At 51.6% G+C, this 24,654-nt stretch overlaps 1 protein-coding gene across 2 annotated transcripts in view; it reads left to right on the top strand.

Annotated features, from left to right (window-relative positions):
- Positions 1 to 1,499: 1,499 nt before the first annotated feature.
- Positions 1,500 to 24,654, top strand: part of NDRG4 (NDRG family member 4) — a 40,893-nt gene continuing 17,738 nt past the window's right edge. The window contains exons 1-2 of one of the 2 annotated variants that reach the window (XM_061174457.1): positions 1,500 to 1,616; positions 19,818 to 19,912. In XM_061174457.1, coding sequence (XP_061030440.1) covers positions 1,580 to 1,616; positions 19,818 to 19,912 — 132 coding nt within the window. In that variant the 5' untranslated portion in view covers positions 1,500 to 1,579. The remainder of the gene's footprint in view (positions 1,617 to 19,817; positions 19,913 to 24,654) is intronic. The other variant, XM_061174458.1, reaches the window with a different exon arrangement.

The raw sequence follows: 24,654 nt of genomic DNA, 5'->3' as shown, positions 1-24,654 counted from the left end.
GTCTTGCCCAAGTAAATTTTTTCAGGTCATCACATTTCCATTCTCCCTACAGTAGGACTCCATCCAGGGACTTTGGCGTTCCCTCTTTTGGGGTAACAGGTGAGAGCAACGCCACTGGGCCTGACCAGAGTGACCCTGAGGACCAAAGCGTCCCCAGTTCCCTTTCCCGCTCGCTCAGATAATGGAGGGTGAATGCAGGAGAGCAGGGACCTCGCCACATTCGGGGAGGGGGCGGGGCGAGGGCCCAGAACACCTCTGCCTGGAGTCACTCCCGCATGAGTTCCCCAAGGAAACCCTAGGGCTCTGAAAACGGGGGACGACGACCCAAATCCACCTCAGCGCCTGGCTCTTCCCGACCCCCCAGGGCTTTTCCCCAGCGGTTCCCGGCCGGCGACAGGGGCGGGGGAGAGGGTGCTGTCTCCTCCGGGCTCCTGGCGAATCTGAACAAAGACTGGGGCAGAGACCGCTCCCTCCCGCGGGAGCCCGACGCCACGCAGCTACCAGGGGACTGGCGGCGCGGGCGGGGCCTCCCACCGCCCCCGGTGCACTCCGAGCAGCGGGGGACCCTTCCTCCGGGCGCCTGCAGGAGGTGAGGAGCAGGCCGATCGACCCGGGGTCTCCGCTAGGTTCGGGTGTCCGGGGGTCTAGCTCGCCCGCCCACTGGGCGCTCCAGCCGCAGCGGGAGGCGGAAGCCGAGCGCGCAGGACCGCCTCCCGGGTCCAGCCCCCAGGCCGGGCCCAGCACCGGGCCGAGCGCCCACGCTCCCCGCGCCCACGTGGGCACGCCCCCCGCGGCGCACCACCCCCGGCCCGGCCCCCGCCCCCAGCAGCAGCGGCTCTGCAGAGGGGCCGGGCGCTGCCGGCACCTGCACCCGCGCGTTGGCGGCAGCAGCGCAGAGGCCCGGCTCCCCGCCTGCGCGTCTGTCTTGCTCGCCTCACCCTAGGTGAGTCGGTGGCGCCCCGAGACCCATCTCCCCCCATTCCCCGGCCACTGCGGCCGCGGCTGGCCCCCCGCCCCGGCGCAGCCCCCGCGCGCGACCCAGACTCGCGAGCGGGCCGCCTTGTCGCCGGGCCACACTTCGCCTACGAGGGCGGCACCCCCCCTTCAGCCCACTCCGCCCCACCTGGGCTCTTCCTCCTCGCCTTCCCGGCCAGAGGCGCGGACCCCCAGGGCCACGGCCCCGCGGCCGCCCGCGCCTCCCTGATCGCGACATCGGGGGCGGCCGGGCCTCTTTGTTCGGGCGGCGGGCACAGGGGCCCACTCCCGCCGCCTCCCAGAGTGTCACCCGCACCCACCCCGCGCGCTCTCTCAGCCTCCCGGAGTTCACCCGGACCAGGTGGCGGCGGGCGCCTTTGAGGGGTGCGCGGTCATGCAATTGGTGGATTTTTTTAAACCTGTTTGGAGGGGGGAGCGCGGCGTGGGGGGCGGCGAGAGCTCTCCCGGCTGCCGGCTGCTCTTCCTGCTTTGCTTCTCGCTCTCCTGCTGTTTCCCTCCTCGCCTCCCGGGCTCCTCTCCCCTGCTCGGCTGAGCGCACTCCCCCGACGCCGCAGCCCCGAGCCGGGCAGCGCGGGGCGCAGACATGAAGGTGCTGGGACACAAGATCGAGCTGCTGACAGGTACCGCCGGCCTTTCCCCGCCGCCGCCCCTCCGCGCGGCCCTCCCTGCCCGCAACTTTCCGAGCTGGAGCGGGGCTTGGTGACGGTGGCCGCGGGTTTGGGGTGGCTCGGGTTCGAGCAGAAGGAGGGGGTGCAGATACCAGCTAAGTCCTAGCTTGTGCGCTGCGGGTTCCTGTGCGGAGCCCGGCCCGGGAGAGGACTTGGGGCGGTGCCCTTCTCGGCTTTGCTCTCTGAGGGACCTGGTGTCCGGGTGGGTAGAGCGCTTGCCGCAGGGGCGCGCGTTCGAGGACTGGCCCCCTGGAGTCTCCGACTAGTCAAGCTCTAGGCAGGTCCGCAAAAGGGGCAAGAGAGCTTAGAGCCCCTGCCCTTCAATCAGTGTCACTCAGTCCCCCCAAGAAAGGAGCTTCCTGGGCTCCCAACAGGACCTCTGCCGTGGGCCTCTGAGTTCCTGCTCCCTGTGACAATCTCAGCACCTCTCCCTGGGAGGAGAAGTTACTTGCTCGGAGTAGAGGCCAAGTGGCCAGGAAAGTGGGGAGCCAGATTGGGCCCTGATGACTGGGGAACTTCAGCCTTGGGGCCCCTGTGAAGAAATGGCCAGACACCCCACTGGAAACCATATCCTGGGTGCTGTGGCTGGAGATAACAGAGGACACTGGGTCTGCCCAGAAGAGCAGGCGGGACAGGGGCCAGGGCTCTGAAGGGTGGAGACACTCTCCCAGGCATGAAGGGCAAACAGTACAGGTGGCTTCTGTGGTCTCCCCAAGGGAGAGGTGTGGAGAGACCCAGACAGGAGGATGGGGGCTAAGAAAGGGAAGCAGTTGGGAAATCCAGATCCCACCAGGTCCTGGGCTGTAGAGGTGCTCAATCAATGTGTACTGGATGGACACATGGATTCCAGAAATCGTCCCCTGGCACCTGGGAGGTTTGATCCCTGAGTTGGAGGACCTTACCATCTAGTGCAAGGGAACAGAACACGGGAGCCCTGGTACAAGAAAGGGAAGGGGGCAGCAGTGTGAGGACACACTCAGGAAACAGCTTGGAGTCTGAGGCGGGGGCAGGAGGAGAGCAGATAGATGTGAGCACGTGGCAGCGTTTGAACTGGACCCTAAAAGACAGAATTTCTATTAACGGAGTGGGAGGTGGCATTACAGGCTGAAGGATGGACGGACCAGCATACGCAGAGGCCCTGGGATGTGAGAGAGGCTTGAACTGGGAGTGATGTGACGTGAAGCGGAGGCTGGAGGGCCTGGAGTGTGTGGGATGGGGTGGGCTGGGGGTTGGGTGAAGTTTCGGGCTGTGAGTACGTGTTCAAGTAACAGTGGCCACTCCTTGGCTCATGCCAAGCTCAGAGGGAAGAGAAGGTGGGCGCTGCTCCTGGAGCGCTGGAAACACTGGCCAGGTGCTCAGAAGCGCGAGATCTGAGCCCAGTTAGCCGTGCGGCTGGCACCCCCCCCCCCCAATCCCTTGCCAACTTGCCTTGTAGAGCTCACCTGAGGCAGGCCAGTCCTCCTGACTTCAGAGGGAACTACAACAGCGACTGAACTTGTTAATCCCCCCCTAGGGAAAGTTTTCACCACCCCGTGGGTTTTTAGAGCCCTGCATGCAGGACAGAACTCCTAGATCCTTCCCCTTCTCCTCTTCCAGCCCCAGAAGGGCCTGGAGGAGGAGTGTTCGTGGGAGACATGTGTGAGGGCTGCAACGGGGGTCCAGGCTTTGGGGTCCCAATACAGTGTACCCTCGTCTTCTGGGTACATGGGTCAGGGCCCCTCCTCCCTCATCAGACAGACTTGCCCGGTTCTCGCAGGCTCTCTAGACCCCTGGTCAGGCTGGAACAAGACTCCCTTGGTCACTATCATCAGTCTTGGACCCCCATTGCACCTCTCACCAGGCCCTGGGAGACAGGGCATCCCCCCTGCCCCCACGCCACGTCACAGTGGTTTTTCCAGCCTTCCCTCTTTCTCCAGCTCCCTCCCATCCTCTTCCTCATCCCACTGATCTGGGTTCAAATCCCAGCCCCAGTACTGGCCAGCAGTGTGATTTCAGATAAGTTGCTTAACCTTCCTGACTTCAGTTTTCTCATCTTAGAGATGGAAGTGTTGACCCCTCCCTCTGAGAGCTGGCGTGAGGCTCACTGAGATAGTACAGGTGACATACCCGGATGGGGCCTGGCCCTGGTGGGCACCTCGTGGGCTTCATCTCCCCTCAGGTTCCTTGGTCTTGGCTGTCCCTGTGATGGAGGAGTCCAGCTGCGCTGGCTGGTTGGCCACGAGGAAGTTTGGATCTATCTCCACCCACTTTATCCGTGTCACGTGCATCTGTGAGATTTTGACCCATCTCCTCTGCTGGATGCAGAGCAGGTCACAAGGTGGTGGCCGGTTTACATACAGCAAGTGCTCAGTAGTTGTTGACTGAGTCCAGGCTCAGCAGCGTCTCCAGGATGATTTCTTAGAGGTCTCCAACTCCCTGCCCCACACCAGCATTAGGAAATTATTTCACTGAACCTTTTGTTAAACTGATGTTTATTTAGCTGTTTATAGTTTTCACATTCTCCCATTTTATCATCATGATCATTTACCAATGAGGTCAGTCTCTGCCTCATGTCCTGCGGCTGAGAAGAGGTGGAGCTGGGTTTCAAACCTGAGTCCTGAGCCCTGAGCCATCCCATGCATTTCTTTTTTATTTTTTTTTAATCTTTCATGTTTGCTTTCCTGCCTTCCTTCCTTCCTGCCTTCCTTCCTTCTCCACACAGCATGTGGGATTTTAGTTCCCTGACCCACACCCTGGGCACTGGAAGCACGGAGTCTTAACCACTGGACCACCAGGGAAGTCCCCCAATGCGTTTCTAATTGCCTGGCTCCGGGCCAGTCTCATAGCTGCTCCACATTTCACTTTCCTCACCTGTGAAATAGGTTCGTTTTGGTACCTCCCATACAGGTGTGAGACTGTATGTAAAACGTTGAGAGCAGTATCTGGCAGGCAGGCAGCAAATAGCAGGTGTAGGGCTGTTGTCCCCGAGCTGCCTTCTCTGTGTCCTGGAGTCTCCTCCCCTTCCCCCTGTGCTCCGGTCGTCGGATTCCCTTCCTCAGGGAAGTTCCAGTTCCTCCTCTGGGTTCTCCACACAATCCAGGCCTCCCTGAGATGTGCCTCTGGGGGACCCTGCTTCGGCCTCAGGTTCCCGTCACCTGGGACAAGGTGAGGCACGACATCTGGGGTTGGGCCCTGCTGGCCGGACATCCACAGCTCTGACACCAGGTGGGCAAAGCCAGGTACCCCTCACTTACAGGGCTGGAAGGATGCCCATGAGTTGTCACGCACAGCCCGAGCATGTCTTTTTGTTCCAGAGAGAAGAAGGGGCCCTTCCTTCACAGGTGAGCGATGCTTAGGCGGCCGGCACTTAGAATTCCAGACGCCTTTACAGAGTTTTCCGGTGTAGGGAGGGCAGGGATTTGGGAATCAGAGGATGTGAATTTCAGGGTTTCCTCTCCGCTTGTCAGCTCCCGAGCAAATTCTTAATTTCTCTGAGCCTCAGTCTCCTTATCAATAAAATGGGAGTAAAGGCCCTTCCTCGTTAGCGTGGTAAGAGGGAGCCCAGGACTCTGTCCTGCCCACACACAAGCTCCCTGTAGTTCCCAGAGGGCAGACTCTCGGTGCCTTTTTTTATTTCTTAGTGAGATGGGGAAAAGTGGGACATTCGTCTATTTGCAAGTAGAAAGGTGATGGTTTTTGTGCATTTATACTCCAACGGTCTGTCTCCAAGATGGTTCAGAGTCAGAGCTCTAAAATGGCAGATTGAGGGTTCTGACATAGTCCCTTGGGAGCCTCAGTATTAGACGTTGGACATTTTTAAAAATATACTTGATGTGTGATTAGAAAGCAAGACTTTTGCCAGTTCAGTCTGGAATTTTGGTATCATTTTAATGCATGGAATGTGTATTTAAATAGTGTTTGATTGTTGGCAGGTGTGTTGACCCATATATTTATATGTAGGGGAAACGGAGGCATTGATTTACCCCAGGAGGCTGAAAATAGGACCCTGAATCCTCATTTCCAGTTCATCCATTTTAGTAAACTTCACTGCTTCGCTGGGGCACTGCGAGAGATAGGTGTGAGGGGACACGTGGCCTGCAGGAAGAGGGGAGAAGGGAGCAGTTCATTAAGCGGGGTGTGGGGAGATGGGCAAGCTGTTCCGTTGGTGCAACTTTTATGAAGGGCAAGTTGGCAATGATGTATCAAAAGCTTAAAAATATGTATGATCTGTGACTCAGCAGTTGAATTTTTAGGAAAAAATAAAGATGTGTTCAGAGGTGTTTGTTCAATGATGTTATCCCGTAGTTGTTTATAGAAGAGAAAAAAAAAAAAAAACTGGAAACAACCTAAATGCCCAGCAGTAGGGGAGGTTAAATAAACAGGAGTGCATTCAAACCAGGGAACCCCAGGCAGCTGTGAATTATGCTACCAAAAGTTATTTACCCACCTGAACAGATGTCTCCTTATATACATGTAGTAACGTGATGACAGCTCACACTTGTGTGGCATTTGGCATGTGCCAGGCACAGTCCTAAGCACTTTCTATACGTTAACTCATCATCATAACAACGCTTTGAGGTACGTGCCGTTATTTCCTCCTTTTAACAGATGAGGAAACTGAAGCACAGGCTAAGTAACTTGCTTAAGGTCACACAGATGGCAAGTAACTGGCTGAAATTTGCACCAGGTTATCTGGCTCCAGAGTCCAAAAGATGTTTCAGTTTAAAAAACAAAAACAAAAACCTTGTTTTCAGTGTATAGATTATTAGCACTGAAAATGAAAGGAGATAAACAAAAATGATAACAGTGGTTTCCTCTGGTTACTAGGATTGTATGTGATTTTTTATTTCTTTTTGCTCTTTTGTTTTTCTGACTTTTCTCAGTGAATGTGTATTGCGTGAAATTCAAGTTCTATTTTTAAAAATGAAAAATTAACAAACATACAGGGGAAAGTGCTAAGCGCTGGGGTTCTGATAAAACCAGAATTCCTACAGGAATTCTGAAGGAGAGCTGAATTCCGGGGTTGTTGGGAGGGTGTGTTCTTGGAAAACTCGAGAGAGGAAGAGTCAGTCACCATGGGTATTGAAGTTGGCTTTCCCTGTTTATAGGGAGGAGGATACAGACAAAGTGAGTAACGCAAGGTAGTGGGGTGTGCGTGTGCGTGTGTACAGGCGTGCTAGGCTGAATTATGGCCCCCAAACATACTCAGATCCTAATTCCTAGAACCTGTGAACGTTACTTTATATGATAGAAGAGACTTTGCAGTTGTCATTAAGTTAAGGATCTGGAGATGGGGAGATTATTGTGGATTATCCAGGTGAGCCCTAAATGCAACCACATGTATTCCTATAAAGGGAGCCAGAGGGAGATGCAGCCACAGACCACAGAAGAAGAAGGTGATGTGACGTCTGCAGCAAGACGCTTCACTTGCCCCCACTGCTGGCCTTGTAGCTGGAGGAAGGGGGCACGAGTCAAGGAATGCAAGGAACACAGCTCGGGAAGCTGGAAAAGGTGGGAGAACACATTCTCCCCCAGAACCTCCAGAGGGAGAGTGGTCCTGCCAATACCTTGCTTTCAGCTCAGGGCCACTGATTTTGGACTTCTGACCTCCAGAAGTGTAAGACAATAGATATGTCTCGTTTGAAGCCACCAAGGTTGTGGTGATTTGTTATAGCAGTGCCAGGAAACCAATGCTGGGGTGCATGCAGATCCGACCTGGTGCCTCAGCCGCCGTAGAGGCTGGCCCCATGGCCATAGGCTTGGGGTCTGGAAACCTGCTTCTGATCAGGCCCTGGCTGTTTGACCTTGGGCTGAGCCTGGTTGAGCCCACAGAATAGTCCTGAGGATCAGCCGGGGAGATCATCATGACACTGTTTTGTAAGCAGGAGAGCATCACCCAAGCATTGGTAGGATGTGAGCTTCTGCTCGCCTAACACAAACCTGGTCTCTGTGTCATAACAGAAAAGCTTTCATGGCACGCCCTTCCACTTTCCTTAATCCTCAGGTACTTTAAACTCCAAACGACAGGTGAAAGGTATACTCCAACCAGAATGACCATATGTCTTAAGCCCCGTAACCAATACCTTTGAGGACGGAGATGTGTTTTCAGTTCACGTGCTGGGGGCAGTGCATGGCAGGCACTGTGTGCCTGGAGATGCTCCAGTCCTGGGCACGTGAGAATCCTGGCCTGTCCCACCTGAGCATACCCCTGTTCCTCATCCATCAAGTGAGTGTTCTAAGCCCGCTGCTCCCGAAGCCCCTGCCAGCTCCAAAGTGTTTGCTGTGAACCCAGCATACTGGGACAGGGCAGAGAGGGACAGTGGTCAGGGGTGGCCTGGAGGTCCCCTGCAATCTGAAGTGGTCGTCCAGGAGGACCATAGGCCCCAGAATGTTCTGGGGCTCCTTTTTACCATTGCATCTTTGGATTCACCTGATGGAAGTGCCTGGGTTGGAATAGGCCTGAACTGCCAGAGTGGACCGTGGTGTTGCCATTCAAGTGTGGTAGGGAAGCCCTGCCTCCAAGCCCATGAGCCCTCTGACCCCACACCCAGGCCTGGCTACCCTGTGTGATTGCCAGACAGGTGGGTGGGGTGCTGGGCTTTGCTTGGCCCCTCTGGACCATGCAGGTGAAAAGACCTTAGATGTTGTGTTAGGTCTCTTGGTTGCAAGTGACAGAAACTGAACTTAGACTGACACAAAGAAGGGAAACTAGGGTGTCTATGCAGCACAGTGGACCTACGGCCACTGTAGGCCATCAGGCTCTGTCTCTCTCTCTCCCCCACTCCTATCAGTTCCATTCTTTGGGTTGGTTTTGGCCCCAAGTCAGTCCCTTCCTCGTGGTGGCAAAATGGCTGCTGGCTCACATACCATCCTCCTGATAACCCCAGCAAAGAGCTTCTCAAATATTCCAGCAAAGGCCTTGCCCTGATTGGAACCCACACCCCTCCCTGAACTGTCTCTGAAACCAAATGTAGTGTGTCCACTTGGTTTCCGCACCCCGCTCCTACCTCTCCAGCTGTTCCTGCACACTCTCTGCTCTACTGCTTTCTCCTCATCTCCTTTCTCTAGGGCTCATCCTGGGACCGCTTCTCTGTCCTCACTCACTCCCTAACTGACCTCATCTAGTCTCATGCGTTCAAACATCGTCTGTGTGGTGATGGCTCCAGTCCTCGACTCTCCCCTGAAGTGCAGACTCTTATAACCACCTGCCATTTGCCGCCCCACCTGACTCAGGTCTAAGCCAACCACCTGGGCTTTCCCCCCACCTCTTTTTACCAAGGTCTTCCGGACTCATAAATGGCAACTCTATCCCTCCAGTGGCTCAGGACAAAACCAAATCACCCTGGACTCTTCTCTCTCTCATACCCCACAGCTGATCCATCCGCAGCTCCCCCTGGAGCTACCCTCAGAACATATCCAGAACCTGAGGACTTCTCGCCACCTCCACAACGGCCATCAGCATCTCTCTCCCGGATTAATACAGTGACTGGTCTCCCTGTTTCCACCCTCACCCCCTAGGTCTGTTCTACACATAGAACATGGAAATCCTGTCACATCATCCCACTACTCAAAACCCTCCAAGGCACCTCACTCAGGAAAAACCGGAGTTTTTCTAACAGCCTTTTAGACGAAACGTGATCTGATGGCTCTGCTCTTCCCTCTTGGTCCTCATTCCTCCTTGTCTCCCCCAACTCACTCTGCTCCAGCCACGCTGGCTTCCTCACATCCACCTGAACATGCCAGGCAAACCCCTGCCTCACAGCCTTAGCGCTTGCTATTCCCTCTGCCCTGAGCGCTCTTCCAGGCATCCACAAGGCCCCCTCCCTCACCTCCTCCACGTCTTTGCTCTGGTCACCTTCTCAGTGAGGCCTGCTGTTACACCCTGTTTCAGATCGCAGCCCCCAGCCCCATGCTCTTTCCCCTTCTGTGACATTGCTTCCTTGTGCACCTGGCATGTCTGACACACTGTATATTTACTTAGATTTGTTGATTGTTTGCCTACCCCCTCCCCTGAAAGTTCCACAAAGGTAGGACTTTTTGTCTGTAATGATCAATCTTTTATCTCTGGTGCCTAGAATAGTGCCTGGCACATAGTAGCTGCTCAATCAATATCTGGTGAGTGAATGAATGAATGAATGAAGGAAGGAAGGACTTAGGCCTGGGGCACTTGGCCGCCCCTGGGGGTGTGGTCATCCCTGTACCACATGGACTGAGGATGGGGCAGGGGTGCCATTTCCACAACCAGGTGCTGTTATGAGAAGAAATGGCCTGGGGTTGAGCAGGGCCCCCCCTTCTGCAGACATCATATGTGAGGCAGGAAGACCCTGGAAGTTGCTTGGAGTGGGTGCTTCTCTGCCAGGTGAGCGCTGTTCTTCAAAACACGAATACGTGAGGCAATTCAGAGGGAAAGGGAGCTTTCCAGGAGAGAAATACCCAGTAAGAAAGCTGCTCCTTTGGGCTCTCTCTTTCCTGCAGACTACGTTGCAGACCTCCGAGCTGGAGGAGGCTTGTTGCCTTGGCTTACCCCTTTGAATCTTGCACAAAGATCCAGGACAAGCGTATCTTTGTTTCTGGGACATTTGCCAAATTAGGCAAAGATACAGGACTGAACTGAGGCACCTGTGTTAAAGAAACTTGAGAGTTTGTGGCCAAAAGTGCCAAACTGAGCTTTTTAACTTTTGAATGTGGGTCACAGTTACTCGTGTTGATGCAGATACTGTGTGCTGGAAGGGGCTGGCTCACTCCGTGAAGCAAGAATGCTGCTCACTGCAGAGAGGAAGCTGTAGGCTCTGGATCAGCCCTAGAATTTCCCTGTGTCCCCTTGGGCAAGCCCCGTCCTGTTCCTTTTCTTTGAGTTCCTTTACATGTTAGGCTGGGTCTCCAAGAAAATTGTCCCAAGTTTAGGTTAGCTTCAATGACATGTGACAGAAAACCCACGATAATAATGGAATAAACAACAAAACAGAAACAGACTCACAGACATAGAAAACAAACTTATGGTTACCAAAAGGGAAAGTGGGGGGAGGGATAAAATAGGAGTTTGGGATACACAAAGTATAGATACACACTACTATATAAAAATAGATAAACAAGGACCTACTGTATAGCACAGGGAATTCTACTCAATACTCTGTAGTGACCTATATGGGAAAAGAATCTGAAATATATATATATATATATATATAAAACTGAATCACTTTGCTCAACACTTAAAACTAACACAATATTATAAATCAACTATACCTCAATTAACAAATAGATTAAACAAGATAAAAGTGTGTTTCCCTCTTTCATAAGCAGAGTCTAGAGATAGGCCATCCAGAATTATGACTTCATGATTCTCAGGAACCTAGACTTCTTCTATATTGCCACTCTGCCACCTTTAGTATCCAGCCTCAGGGTCCAAAATGGCTGTCAAGCTCCCACCATCACATCTATATTCCAGCCAGCAGGAGGAGGAAAGGTTGAAGAATGACATGTCTCCTCCCTTTAAGAGCACTACCCCAAAGTCACATGCTTCCACTTACATCTAACTGGCTGATTGTTGTCACATGGTCATAAATAGGCTTTATTCCCATTGTCTACCTGCTCGTCTAAAATTTGGGAATCTATCATTAAACAAGAAGAGGACAACAGGTATTGGGGGACAATTAACAGTCTCTGCCCCAGTAGGACTTTTTACTGGCTCCGTACAGAAGCTGCTCACATGGAATGTGTTGTTGGGATTCCAGTTCTGTCTGCCCTTGCCCTTGGTCTGGGGATTGGAGGCTTATTATGTCTGCATTTAATACCTGGAACCACGTGTGTACAGAAACAGAGTTCGCACATTGGTGCTGTGCCTCAACAGAAGAAAGTTTTATAAAAGAGCTATGTTATGGCAACTCTAAGATGCACCTTTTTTTTCATAACATCTCTAAAATACAGTCTCTGTTGGTGAGGTGGGCACCAGGACTACTGTCCTTGCCATCACATGTACACCAAAATTTGCTGCTTGGAGAGAAATCCTGGAATCAGTAGTGGAGCACTCTTGGGAAATGCTGCACCACAGATGATCTTAATGTCAGAGGAGCTGGAACTTCATGGAAAAGCACAGCCAGCAACAACTTCAAGACGGAGTGATTCGGAGGCATTGGACCCTGAATGTGAAGAAGTTTTAGGAAGACCCGACACAGTTTATTTCACTTGTATTTTCCTTTTTAAGAATTTACAAGTGTTGTAAGCAACTATACTTCAATTAAAAAAAAAAAAGAATTTACAAGAGTGATAGATGCTTTTAAAAATTTGGGTCTGGGACTTCCCTGGTGGTCCAGTGGCTAAGACTCCGCACTCCCAATGCAGGGGGCCCGGGTTCGATCCCTGGTCAGGAAACTAGAGCCCACATGCCGCAACTAAAGACCCCACATGCCACAACTAAAGACCCCGCATGCCGCAGCTAAAAGATCCCACATGCTGCAGCTAAAAGATCCCACATGCCGCAACTAAAAGATCCTGCACACAGAGACGAAGATCCTGCGTGCCGCAACCTGGCACAACTAAGACCTGGCACAGCTAAATAAATAAATAAATATTTTTTAAAAATTTTGGGTCTAAGTCTAAAAGAATAAAATATTTAAAAAATAAAGTAAGTCCCAAAAGTTCTGAATGGTAAGAACTCATTATGTGAGTAGCAGTTCTGAAATTACTTTGTGTGTATACTAGGAGTGAACAAATAAAAATATTGGGGATAATGAGAAACAGGTTTCTCATTGTGGAAGAAAAACAATTACAAATAAAGAAAGGGGGGAAGTTAGAATAAACTGAGAGGTGTTGAATTGGAATTAGAGGTATCAGTATAAATTCCAGATTTTTAATAGATATACAGATACATAGATATAGAATGTGTGTGTATGGGTGTCAGTGATTGAGGCAGAAAAAATGCAAGGTGAGTTTGGAACATCATATAGGGCTAGAAAATTAGAAACGACCCAAAAAAATGATGGGCGCATGGTGAAAGGACCCAAGAGCCAGCTTGAAGGAACTCCCAGTGGCCAAATCTGGCACAATCAGAACAATAAAGTAATAATAGAAATTGATTATAACCCATAGAATAAAATAAGTAATTGAATAAATAAGTAGATGGAGAAGAAAAGACAGCTCTTTTTCTTCGAGGAGAATTCCAGTTAATAAGTGTAGAAGAGATGATGGAAATAGAAAATTATCGTTAAGCAAATACCACAGTAATAACTGTAGGCAAGCATCATCCATGGTTGCTAAAATTAGTGGGCGAAAGTATGATGAGAAACAGGATGTCTGCATAGTCTCAAGGTATCTTCCCACAAGATACGTATTAATTACAAAGGGAAAAATAGTAACTTTATACTGGAGAAACCTGGCAGACACCACCTGAATCGGGTGATCAAGCTTAACATCCCCAATAACAAAACAGATTGACATCATGTACCCCATGAAATGGTACAGTGACAAGGGCACATCTCTTCTGCTGTATTCTTACTAAAAATGCATAACCTTGGTCTAATCATAAGAAAACAACAGACAAACCCAAACTGAGGGACATTCTACAGATTTAACTAATCAGTATTTTTCAAGTGTCAACATCATAAAAGACAGACTGAGGCACTGTCCCTGATTGGAGGAGACTACATGACAACTCCGTGCAATGTGGCATCCTGGACTGGGAGACTATTGGGAAAACTGGTGAAATTCATCTCAGGTCTGCAGATTACTTCACCATATTGTGTCAGTATTTTCTTTCCTGGTTTCTCTAACTGTATTAAGGTTCTGTAGCATGGTGACATTAGGGGAAGCTGAGTGAAAGGTATATGGGAAGTTTCTGTGCTTTGTTTTTTCTTTGATTTTTCTAAATTTGTAATTATTTCAAAATAAAAAGTTAAAAGGTAGGGGACAGTATTATGTCTTAATTTAATTGGCAGTGTTTTTTCTCTTCTTTTGGTATATAAAATATTAGTGTCAGCTATAATTGATGGTATCTTAGATTTGATAATATCTGCTGTGTAGAATAGTCTCCTTTTAGACCCTTCCAAACCCATATCATTCTCCAGAGGTGAGCATTACAGTTACCCTGATTCGTTTGAGGACCTATTTTTTTTTTAATTTGCAAATACATGTACCTGTTTGGTGCATGTATTTTTTACATAGATGGGCTTATTTATTTATACTTATTATTCTGTGGCATTCCTTTTTCTCTTAACTGCATATTTTAGAATGCTTTCCCTATCTGTTTGAGTGGAGCTGCCTTATTTTTTAAATAGCTGCATGGTGCTCTGGGGTGTAGATGTGCCATGGTTTATTTAACCATTCTCCTGACGTTTGTTTGGGTGGTTTTCAGTTTTTTCCTATTCCAAAGAGTGCTGCGGTGAGCATCCCTGTGCACAGCCTCTTAGTGTTTTACTTTAGGATAACTATCTAGAGATATAATTGCAAAGTTGATAGATATTTGCATTTTTACAAACTACCAACTCGCCCTCCAGATGAAGGTGAACCCACTGCAGTCGAGGCAACAGTGTATGAGAGTATGTGCTGTTTCCCCACAAGCTCACCAACGCTGAATGTTATCAGTCGTTTAATACTTTGCAGTCTGGGTGAAGAAGCATTCCTTCACTCCATCTCATTCAACAAAAACATATCAAGTGTCAGAAAATATTAACAATCGTTTTTGTCATTATTGTTGTTGTAGGGATGTGATAGGGAAAGGTATTTCAGGCAGAAGGAACAGCACGAACAAAGGCACGTGCTTCCTGTGGGTAGAATGGACCTACTGAGTCAGCTGGGGGTCCTTAGCTCTGAGTGTCAGAATCCAAATACGGCTGCCTTAAGCACAGTGAGAGTGTGTGTGTGTGGGGGGGGGGGGCAGGGTTGCAGTGGCTGCGGGGAGATAGGAATTCATAGGCCCAAATCAAGAAAAAAGCAGGAGAAGTGGTCTAGTCGGAGAAGTGGTCAGGTTGGGCCTAAATCAAGGGGCTGTAACGAGAGAGGAAATGTAGGCTGGGCCAGAACAAAAGATCATGTTCCCTGCACCCTCCTGTTGGGCTGTGTCCTTGGGGAGACAGAATCCGTGTAGAGTAGGGTTTAAAAGCACAGGCTCTGGGGTCCCTTCCTGGATCAGCCGCCAGGGGACTTGCACCTGTTTTTGTCTCACCTGTGAGGCGGGGATGCTGAGGGAAGGTCTAGTCCCCATCCCAGCCCTATACCCCCAGTGCTGTCCCAACCCTCTGAGGTCAGGATCGGGACAGGGAGAGTGATATGAGGGGCCAGCTACCCGGAGGCTCTAAACCCTCTACATAGCGCAGTTGGAAGTTGAGTTCCTGATTTCTGGGGTCCCTGAGTTCTGGGGCTTCTTTTCAAACCACAGGGCTGGCGTGGTGTGGGTGGAAGGGCCTCAGGTGCCCAGGCTTGAACGTGAGTCGCCTGCCTGCCCTTGGCGACATCGTTCTTAATCTGTAGCGCAGACCCCTCCCCCAGGGCAGAGCTGGCCAAGCCAGGTTGGCTCTGCTCCCTGTTCCATTTGCTTGTGGCTTTTCTTGTAATGATGGGACCTTATAACCAGGACTTTCAGGAGTGCACCATCCACAGGGCATCTTGGACCAAGACCTTGACTATGACCTGCCAAGAGGCCCCCTCACTCCTGTGGTTAAAAAAAAAAAGCCATTCCACAGCCCTTCCGCTTTTACAGTTTGGTTTCTCCCTGTCCCACAAGGTCTGGTTCGCCTACATGTGCTAACTTGACCCTGTTGATGTCTGGCCTTCCTTCACCTTCAGCTCTTGCATTTCTTGGTGGAACAGGTCTGGGTGTTTTGGGGTGGGGAGTGATGCTTGGCTGGGCAGCACTGTCCCCACACAACCTTCCTCGCCTCTGGCTCCCGGGTACCAAATGCTGTAGGAGCCCCCAGTTGCTGAGACAACCCAAAATCCCCACGTGTATTTCCAAACGCCCCCTACTACTGCTGAGCCGTGCTCCCACTCAACAGTTGCTTTATTCCATAGGTTGTGTAACTGCCACTGATCAATTAAATTGAAGCACTTATTGACAAGGCTCAGGAATGATCACAGTAATTGTTTATATTTTTAACCCTAATAAGTGTGAGGGTTCACATGGCCCAGGATAGAATCACGTTTAAAGAAGCACGAATCAGCAACCAAAAGTAATTGAATCACAGCATAGAATCACATTTAATGACGCACAAATCAGCAACCAAAAGTAATTGAAAAGAAATGCAGTTCCTCTTAAAGAATCCACCCACATTCACGCTGCTTGGGAGCTCCTTTCTGTCACCCAGCCAAAGAGCCCGGGCTTTCTCTGCCTCATCCCTTTCCCGTCCCTTTATTGAAACATCAGCGGAGCCTCCCTGCCAACAGGTATGAACCCTTCCTTAAATAGGAGACAAGAGAAAAAGAAACTCCAGAGATGTCTTAAGTAGGCAAAGGAAGGTTAGGAGGACCCCAGTCACTTACGTTATTTTTGTCCCATCCAAATGGGTACAGAAATCTTCCGTTTAAAAAGCATGTTTCTATCTGTTGTCTCTGTTGTACCTCAAAGCTCTCTGAGGTGGGCAGAGGAAGGCTACTGCTCCCATTTTGCAGGTAAGCAATCCTCTTAGTGATCTGCCCAAAATAAAGCTAGGCAGTGAGTGATACAGAAGAGATTCCAGTGACTCTAGGCCGAACCACTGAGAAGCTGAGGGCTGGAATTCACCCCAGGCCCATTCGGTTCTAACACTCTTTGTTGCCTTTAGAGCATCTGGGATCAAGAGGGGGAAAAAGGCAAAGTGAAAAGGTCCATTGCTGTTGCTTCACAGACCCCTGGGATCTCGCACCCCATCTGCCTTGTGCTCCCTTATTCCTGACAAACCTGACTCAGGCTTCCTTGTGGGCGGTTGATAGGAATCTCATGCTCTGTTGATAGGAATCTCACGCTCTCTTTTTTTTTTTTCTAAACTTTATTTTATAGCAATTGTCATGATTAGAGAAGTAAATAACACATTTAAAAACCTTCTCAGGGCCAAGGGATGCCAGAATATTTACAAACACATTCACGCTCTTTTTTGAAAAATTTTTTCCGGCTTTATTGAGATACAGTTGACATATAACATTGTATAAGTTTCAGGCATACAATATACTGATTTGATGGGAATCTCATTTTCTTGTAACATCATCTAGCTGCTTTTTTTAAAATCATAACTTTCTTAGGAAGAAACTCATCTGCCACCACCCTGTGGGAATGTCCCCTCCGGCCTCTGTTCCCGAGCCCCACATCACCTGCTGGGCCCTGGGCTGTCCCCATTTTCCACAGGCTGAGACATCCCCAGTTCTCTGGATTATGAGGTTTCTCTCTGCAGCCCCCTTCCCCGCCACCCCCTCATCACAGCCCATCTGTCCCTGCGCTGCCCACTCTCAGCCCTTTTAATAGAACCGTCCTTGGGGAGGATGGTCTCCAGGGTGGTTTCATAACAGGCCTGGGAGAGGGCGGGGACACCCCAGTGCTGCCAAAGCATTTAATTGAATTCAGTATTCAGGGGGGTTGGCGGCTAAAAAGGCCCTAATGGGAGAAGAGTTTTCCAAGGTGGCCCTTCTTTCAGCTCCCCACCCAGATGGATGGGTGAGTGTGCACATGTCAGAAAGGGTGGACGAGAAAGTCGGGGAGAGGGGAGAGGGCCTTTCTAAAAATACAGCCCGTCTGCATTGTGTTAGCTGGTTTCCCCAGAAGCCGCTGGGAACGGAGAGCTCCAGCATGGCACTAAGGTGCAGGGACCTGGGTACCTGGGTGGGCAGAAGCCTCCCTGCCTGGCCTCTTCATGCTGGGGACAAGGCTCTCCCAGGGGGGCTGCACAGCTCTGGATTAACCTTCCAGGAGGCCTGAGTGGCCAGTGGCTCCCAGCCCATCCCCAGCACGTCTCAACCCAAACTAGACTCAGGTGGGGACCCCCATGCGATTACAAGGCACCGTCTTTGTTAACATTCTGGAGGGCTGATGCTTCCTGCTTCTGACAGGATGGAAGGAAGCCCAGGCAGGGTCTGGAGCTACAACCTGGTCTCAGGACCTCCCTGCCACAGAAATGGGTTCCATCCGAGGCCATGTGCCCTTGGGTCCCAGGAAGCCACTGTGCTGACTCCCCAGTCACTAGGGCTTCCACAGGGAGAAACCAAAGGAGCAGGGATGGGCAGGGCTGGGGGGCATCTTCTGACCAACCAGCTAGTGGGACTGTCAGCCTTTCAGGGCAGAAGGGAAAGTCTGAGGGCTTCACTCTTGAGAAAGACTAAAAATAGAATTGGGAAAGAAGGGAAGGGGGGTGGGAGAGAGGATGGGAGGAAGGATAGGAAGCCATCCTTCCATCCTTCCAGGTCAGGCCGCCGTGGTGTTACAGAACGAGCACTGGAACAGACTAAGAATCCAAAGACCCCATTTCCAGGCCTGGCCCCATCTGGGCGTGCCGTGGAACCTCTCTCAGCCTTGGTTTACCTCATCGCACTTCCCATCAGGGTGAAATCTAATAGCACAGGAAAGTACCTTGGGAGATGTGAAGTGCTTTGCAAGAATAAAGAATTGTTAATGATCTACAAACAGTCTTTCTTAAATATTTTTTTTCCTGATTTCAGACTATAGACCCTAATTTTCAGTCCTTCACCCAGGGATAATGCCTGTTAACTTTGTGAAAAGCCTCCCAGGCTTTTTTATGGAACTATTCATATTTCTCATAATTTGGATAATACTGTATGTTTTATAACTGCTTTTTAAAAAAATCTATTACAACACAAGCATTTTACCATGTTATTAAATAATCTTTTACAAGTTATTTACCCATAGTTTGTCTAGTGCCCTACTTATGGACATTTAGCTTTATTAGCTTGTTTTGGTTTTTTTTTTTTGGATTATAAATGGCACTGTGGTGAACATTCTTACAGATAAATCATTAGGTGCCCTCTCTGGTTTCCTTAGGAAATTTCTCCCAGGGAGAAGATTGCTGAGTCCAAGAGTAAGAACCTTTTAAATGATCTTAATTCATTCTGTAAAACTGCCCTCCAGAAAGATGTACCACTTTATACACTCACAAGCAGTATAAGAAAAGTGCCAGTTTTGGTGCATCTTTGCCAGCACTGCAAATGTTGCCAATTCCATTGGCAAAAAAAAGAAAGACTATCTTTGACTTGTAGTGAGCTTTAACATTTTCCCATGTATTTACTGGCCAGTTGTAATTCTTTTATGAATCTCCAGCTCATATCCTTGCCTAGTGTTTCTCTTGGTGCATTATGATTTGTGCCATCCTGAAATCCAAGTGAGGAATGGCAGTGCCAGGCTAGATAGACAGATTGTGGGGTCCTGGCACCCTCTGTCTGCCTTCCCCCACCACTGGATCCTCCAAACACACACGTGCACATATGACCCGTTCCTCTCCTGAGGTTCAGAGGCCCGGGGTCTCCCACGAACACGCAGCCATTAGGGTCTGGGCCCCTCTGCCTGGAGGCTGTGGGTTGAGTGGTCACTGTGTCATCCCTCTCTGCTGGTGGTACATCATGACCAGCACCTTCAGTGTCACTCTGCCTGCCACACTGCCAGGCCCTCCCTTCTCGCCTCTCAGAGCCATCCTCACCCAGGCCTGTCCTTCCAGGCACTCAGGACAGCCCTCAGCTCTGTTCCTCTGTGTCCTCCCAGAGCCCACTGTCCACTTCTGACCACAGGGGGCTTCCGACCCTTCCCCACACTTGTTCCTCTGCTTCTTAATAAATGCAGTTTACTTGAAATTATTCAAGGGTCATCCTGTATTGTGCCGCCTTGCTTTTCTTTTCCTCTTTCTTTTCTTTCTTCCTTCCCTCCTTCCTTCCTCCCTCCCTCCCTTCCCCCCCCTTCTTCCTTCTTTCTTCCTTTTTTTTGGGGGGTGGCAGGGAACATGTTTTAACTTTTAAGACCAAATAATACAATGACCTTCCCTGAGCCAAGCAGGCGAGTCTTGCAGACGGAGCCTTGCTACCCGGGTGAAGCGCCGCGCTGGGCCTGCGCTTGGGAACCGGGGGTCCGGGGATGGAGGGGTCGGTGTGGTCCCCGGTGCCCCTGCCCCAGCCCGGGCTTGCGCTGTCCCCTCCGCCCGCCGAGAGAGTCCGAGCAGGGCCCAGGCGTCCCCGTCGCAGCAGGGCCCAACTCTCGTCCTCGCCTTCCCTCCCTAGGGCTCCTGCTCCACGACGTGACCATGGCCGGCCTGCAGGAGCTGCGATTCCCAGAGGAGAAGCCACTGCTCCGGGGCCAGGACGCCGCTGAGCTGGTGAGTAGCCCCTTCGCGGTCCTGAGGGCGGAGGGCGCCACCTCGTGACCGAGAAGGAAACCGTGCGCCTTCCCTTTAGTCTTGCTGATGGCTAGGAGATGGCCCTCCATCCCGTGAGCCACGCACCAGGAATCCTCACGCCACCCTGAGAAGACTTGTCCCCGCCTTGGGAGAGTTCCCGGCCGGGCTGAACGCCCACGCGGCTAAAACCCAGCCAACCTCGCTGTGGCTTTGGCTGTCTTTGAGGCTGGGAGGCTCTGTAGAAGAGTTATTCCCATTTCAGTGATGAGAAAACCGAGGCACAGAAAGGTTAACTCACTTGGCCAGGCTCACACAGCTCTCAGGGAATGAGGCCCGTATTCAACCCCTGGTTGTGGGCGGCCGTTGAGCCCCAAGAGGGTCCCCGCTGGGCAGTGCTGCCTCCAGTGGGGTCACGATGCTTCCCCAACTACCTGGGCCTTTCATGTCTGAAGCCTCTCTTTTTTCCTCATAAGCCTCTGAGGTATGAGGGAAAGTATTACCGGCAGTGTTTCCAGGAGCGGTGGGATCAAGGCATTTGAGGTTGTTATTTTATCCCAAAGGGCCCTCGTCTGAACACCAGGCGTTAGATTTCAGAATTAGTTCTACCCACGTTTTCTTTTTTTTTTTTTAAACGTTCTTAATTTTATTTATTTATTTATTTGGCTCCGTTGGGTCTTCGTTGATGTGAGCAGGCTTTCTCTAGTTGCGGCGAGCAGGGGCTACTCTCCGTTGCAGTGCTCGGGCTTCTCACTGTGGTGGCTTCTCTTGTTGCCGAGCACGGGCTCTAGGCGCGAGAGCTTCAGTAGTTGTGGCTCACGGGCTCTAGAGCGCAGGCTCAGTAGTTGCGGCACACGGGCTTGGTTGCTCTGCGGCATGTGGGATCTTCCCGGACCAGGGCTTGAACCCGTGTCCCCTGCATTGGCAGGCGGATTCTTACATTTTCTTGTTGTGGTGACACCCAGCACAGCTTCCCTTTCTCTCCTGCAAGGAAAAGCTATGGGTCCATTGCTCATAGAATTCTGGGGCATCACGGCTGTAGGTCCCTGCTGGTTATGCCGCCCAGCCCCCCTCACTTTACAGATGGGGAAGCCAGGAGCCCAGTCCCTGGATCCTCAGCACACCCTTCTTTGCTCTGCCCCCAGCCTCCCAGATCCTCCCTCCAGAAGGAGGTGAGCCCAAGAGCTGCTGAGCTCCACATGTTGGGACAGAGTGGCTGTCCAGGTGCCAGGGCCCCAACCACATGAGGCCAGCAGTCCTGTCCCCAAGAAGGGTACAGTCTTTTTTTTTTTTCTTTTGCCCCGCCACTTGCAGGATCGTAGTTCCGCCCGCCGACCAGAGATTGAACCTGGGCCCTCAGCAGTGTGAGCGCGGGGTCCTAACCACTGGACCACCAGGGAATTCCCAGGGTGCAGTCTTAACTTTTAAAACAGAACCTCAAGTTAACTTACGAGACCTGATTACCTGAGGGCAACCCCCAGGAATGGTCAGGGAACAGCTGGTGAGCTGGACACTTTGTAGACTTTTGATTCTAATTCTACTTCCTCCCTGTTCCAAGCCCCCATCTCTCTTGCCCAGGTGCTCCCCGCTGGTACGGGTGTGCATCTGTGGGTGGCACAGAAAGCTGAGGGCACCTTGGCCTCGCGTGTTCTCATGCACTCCTCGCCTCGGCACGGCAGGCCCACCCCGCTTCTTTCTGCTTGAAGGAACCTCCCCACTGGTCTCCTTGCTCTGTACAACCTTCTAAAATACATCATGTCATTCCTGGCTTTCTGATGTGTTCCATTCCCTTGTTCCAGCCCTTCATGAGTCCTGCCCTTGGCTTGGTAAGGCACCCTTGTATCCTAATTATAAATTTCCCTTTTTTGCTTAGACTGACCAGATTTGATTTCTGTTACTGGCCACCATCCCTCCTGAGGCCTGTTTTTAACTATTGTTCTTGGCTTTGGTAAGGTACCCCTGTAATTTTATCCTTTTTGCATAAACTAAAAATTCCACACATCATGTCACTTTGCTGCTCACAGTTGGCCAGTGGCTGCCATAGCACTCAGAGTTGCAGCCACAGCCCTTCCCGGGGCCCAGGATGTGCTCTGTACCCCCTCCCCCTGCTCGCTCCTATCCTGTCTCCCAGGCTCACTGCTCCTCCTTGAACAAGCTGATCATACTCCCAGCTGTTCCCGCTGCCTGGGACACGCCAGCCGCAGGACTTTTCAGGGCTGGCCTTCTCTGACCACCGGGTCTAACATTGACACCCGCACACCCTCCGGGCCTGGCACTTACTGCTCTCGGGCTCTGCCCCACGGGCTCCTGGAGCAGAGACCCTGTCCGTTTTGTTCCCCGATCTCCCCAGTTCCTAGCACAGTGCCTGGGACACAGTAGGCTCTCAGTAAAGACTTGGGTCGGGTGGAAGCTATAGATTGTGATGCAGCTCAGAAGAAAGAAGTTTTTCAGAACTCTCTGAAAAGTCCCTCCTCCCCACAAACAGCCCGTCTTTCGAGGCATGCGAGCAGAGACCAGCCTTCTTGTGAGGGCGTGGTGGGCCGGATGGTGGCTCTCAGGGACCCCTGCACTCATCACCAGGGCTCAGGGGTAGGGGGCTGCCTGCTGGTACGGGGTGTGCAGCTGTGGGTGGCACAGAGCGCGCAGGGCACCTTGGCCTCACACGTTCTATGCCTGTCTCTTCCACTCCCCACCTTGGCAGGGCACCCCAAGAGATGCCCTCGCACCCCTTCTCTGCCCAGCCTGGCCCAGCACCTTGCTGCCCCTCCCTCCCTGAGTCCCTTTGACCAGCCCCCTGGCTCTGCCTTCTTCCTGCTGCATTTGGTGTCTCTCACCTCATCCCACCTGGACCAGAGTTGGCTCCCCTGCACGAGGGTCTGCGTCTTAGTCCTCCACGGAGGCTGCGAATCCCCAGTTCAGTTTCTCTCCTTTCTCGGGTCAGCACAAGCCCCATGGACCTGGTCACTGGTCACTGATCACATCTGCTTTTCCCAAGGCGTATTAATGGCCCCATCCTCAACCCCCCAAAATCCTCCTAGGTGCTCCCAGTGTGGCCTTTCCAGATTTCAGTGACAACTGGTGCAGTCCTGTCTTGACGTTCTGCCTCGCTCTCTGCCTCTCTCTCCCAGGCGGTTACACCCACAGACAGATTCCCCTGTCCAGCTGCACGGGACAGAAGTGCCAGTCCTTTTCACTTTTTAAATCTTCCTCAACCTTCCAGGTGCAAATTCCCTGAGTCCACTGAGGAGCAAATACTTCCACACGGTTACCCACCGTCCCTCCGCCATTTCAGACTCGCTTGCTTCTGAAGTCTTTGCCTGGTGTGTCCAGGGCTCCGTGGAAGAATTGTTGATTCTCCCCGTGCCTGCGTCCCCCACCTGGGTCTCCTTAGGCCGCTCCTGGGCCTCCTCGCCTCTTCTCAGCTGGGCCTTCTCTCCCACCGGTTTTCCTTGGAATGTTCATGTGGTTCCTCCCAGGCCTCCGGTGTCTCTGGATTGGCTTGTATTTTTCCTGCTGTTTCTTGGTTTGGGGTCCTGCCCATCTGAAGCTTCCCATCCCCTTGAAAACCTCCTGCATCTCTTTCCCTGGCACCCCCTCGGGCAAGGTCTTCCAAGGTAAGAGGATTCATTGATAACCAGCCTCGACCCTTTCCCCCAGACCCCTGCCCCCTTCCTTGGAGGGTCCAGGAGTGGCCACCTCCATGCTCTCCTCCCCTCCCCATGCAGAGCCCCCAGGCTCTGGAGGAACCAGGAGGGGAGGATAGCCGTTGTTGATTTCAGCTGAGACCTGGCTTTCCTTTTTCGTGTGAGAGCCTCTAGTGCTGTCTGATTTTTTCCACCACCCTTCCCACTCCAACTGCCAGAATGCAGGTGGGTGAACTTATTTTGAGAGTAAAACATCAGCATTGCTGGTTTTCATTGTTTCCTCCCTGCTCCTGTGATTTGGGTTCATTTTCCTTCTTGTTGCACCTAGTAGCCCTGCCCTTCACTTGCTGTCCTCCTATAATATCCTGGTTCTAGTGTGTCTCATTTATCCACATATGTATTCAGTAGCATCTGTAGCACACAGAGTCCAGTGCAGGAGTGCCAAGGACAGAATGACTGCTATCTGTGCCCTTTTGTTTAATCCTCACAGACACTGAGGCTTGGAAGCTAAGTGATCTGCCCACAGTGAGCAGAGGAGAGCAGAGAGGGTTCTAGACAGACACAGTAGAAGGCAAGGCAGAGGCCCCAGATCTCTGCTCTCCCTGGATATGTGGGATCCCCCCATGAGGTTTCCTTCCCCAGACAGAGACCCAGGGCGGGTGTAGAGTGTCTGAGGGCCGCCGGGCTGCATCGGGGAGAGCCTGGCAACGCAGACTCATGGGGTTCAGGCCCCCATTCCTCCACTCTCCATTTCTGCCACCTTATTAACAGTGGGTATATCTAAACTGTGCTCCCCTCATTCATGAAGTTAGACTTGTTCATCCAGATCTGTTTGTGTTTGAGGAGCCTGGTCCATGCCAGGCTTTATGGTGAGAGCTGAGCCAGACGTGGTCTGCACCCTCTCGGTGCCTGCAGTCCAGTGCGAGGGATGGGCACCAATCAGAGACTCACACCAGTCACCATAAATGAGCCTAAAAGCAGGGGATTTTGGTGCTTTGAGAGCATGAAGCAGGCAGGTCTGGAAAGGTGGGAGCAGCTACTGCAGAGGCCCAGACAGCGCCTTTGTGCAGGTCAGAAAAG

This window comes from Eubalaena glacialis, chromosome 18 (assembly GCF_028564815.1).
Source record: "Eubalaena glacialis isolate mEubGla1 chromosome 18, mEubGla1.1.hap2.+ XY, whole genome shotgun sequence".
Taxonomy (NCBI): domain Eukaryota; kingdom Metazoa; phylum Chordata; class Mammalia; order Artiodactyla; family Balaenidae; genus Eubalaena; species Eubalaena glacialis.
This window is presented reverse-complemented; position numbering and strand designations above follow the sequence as displayed.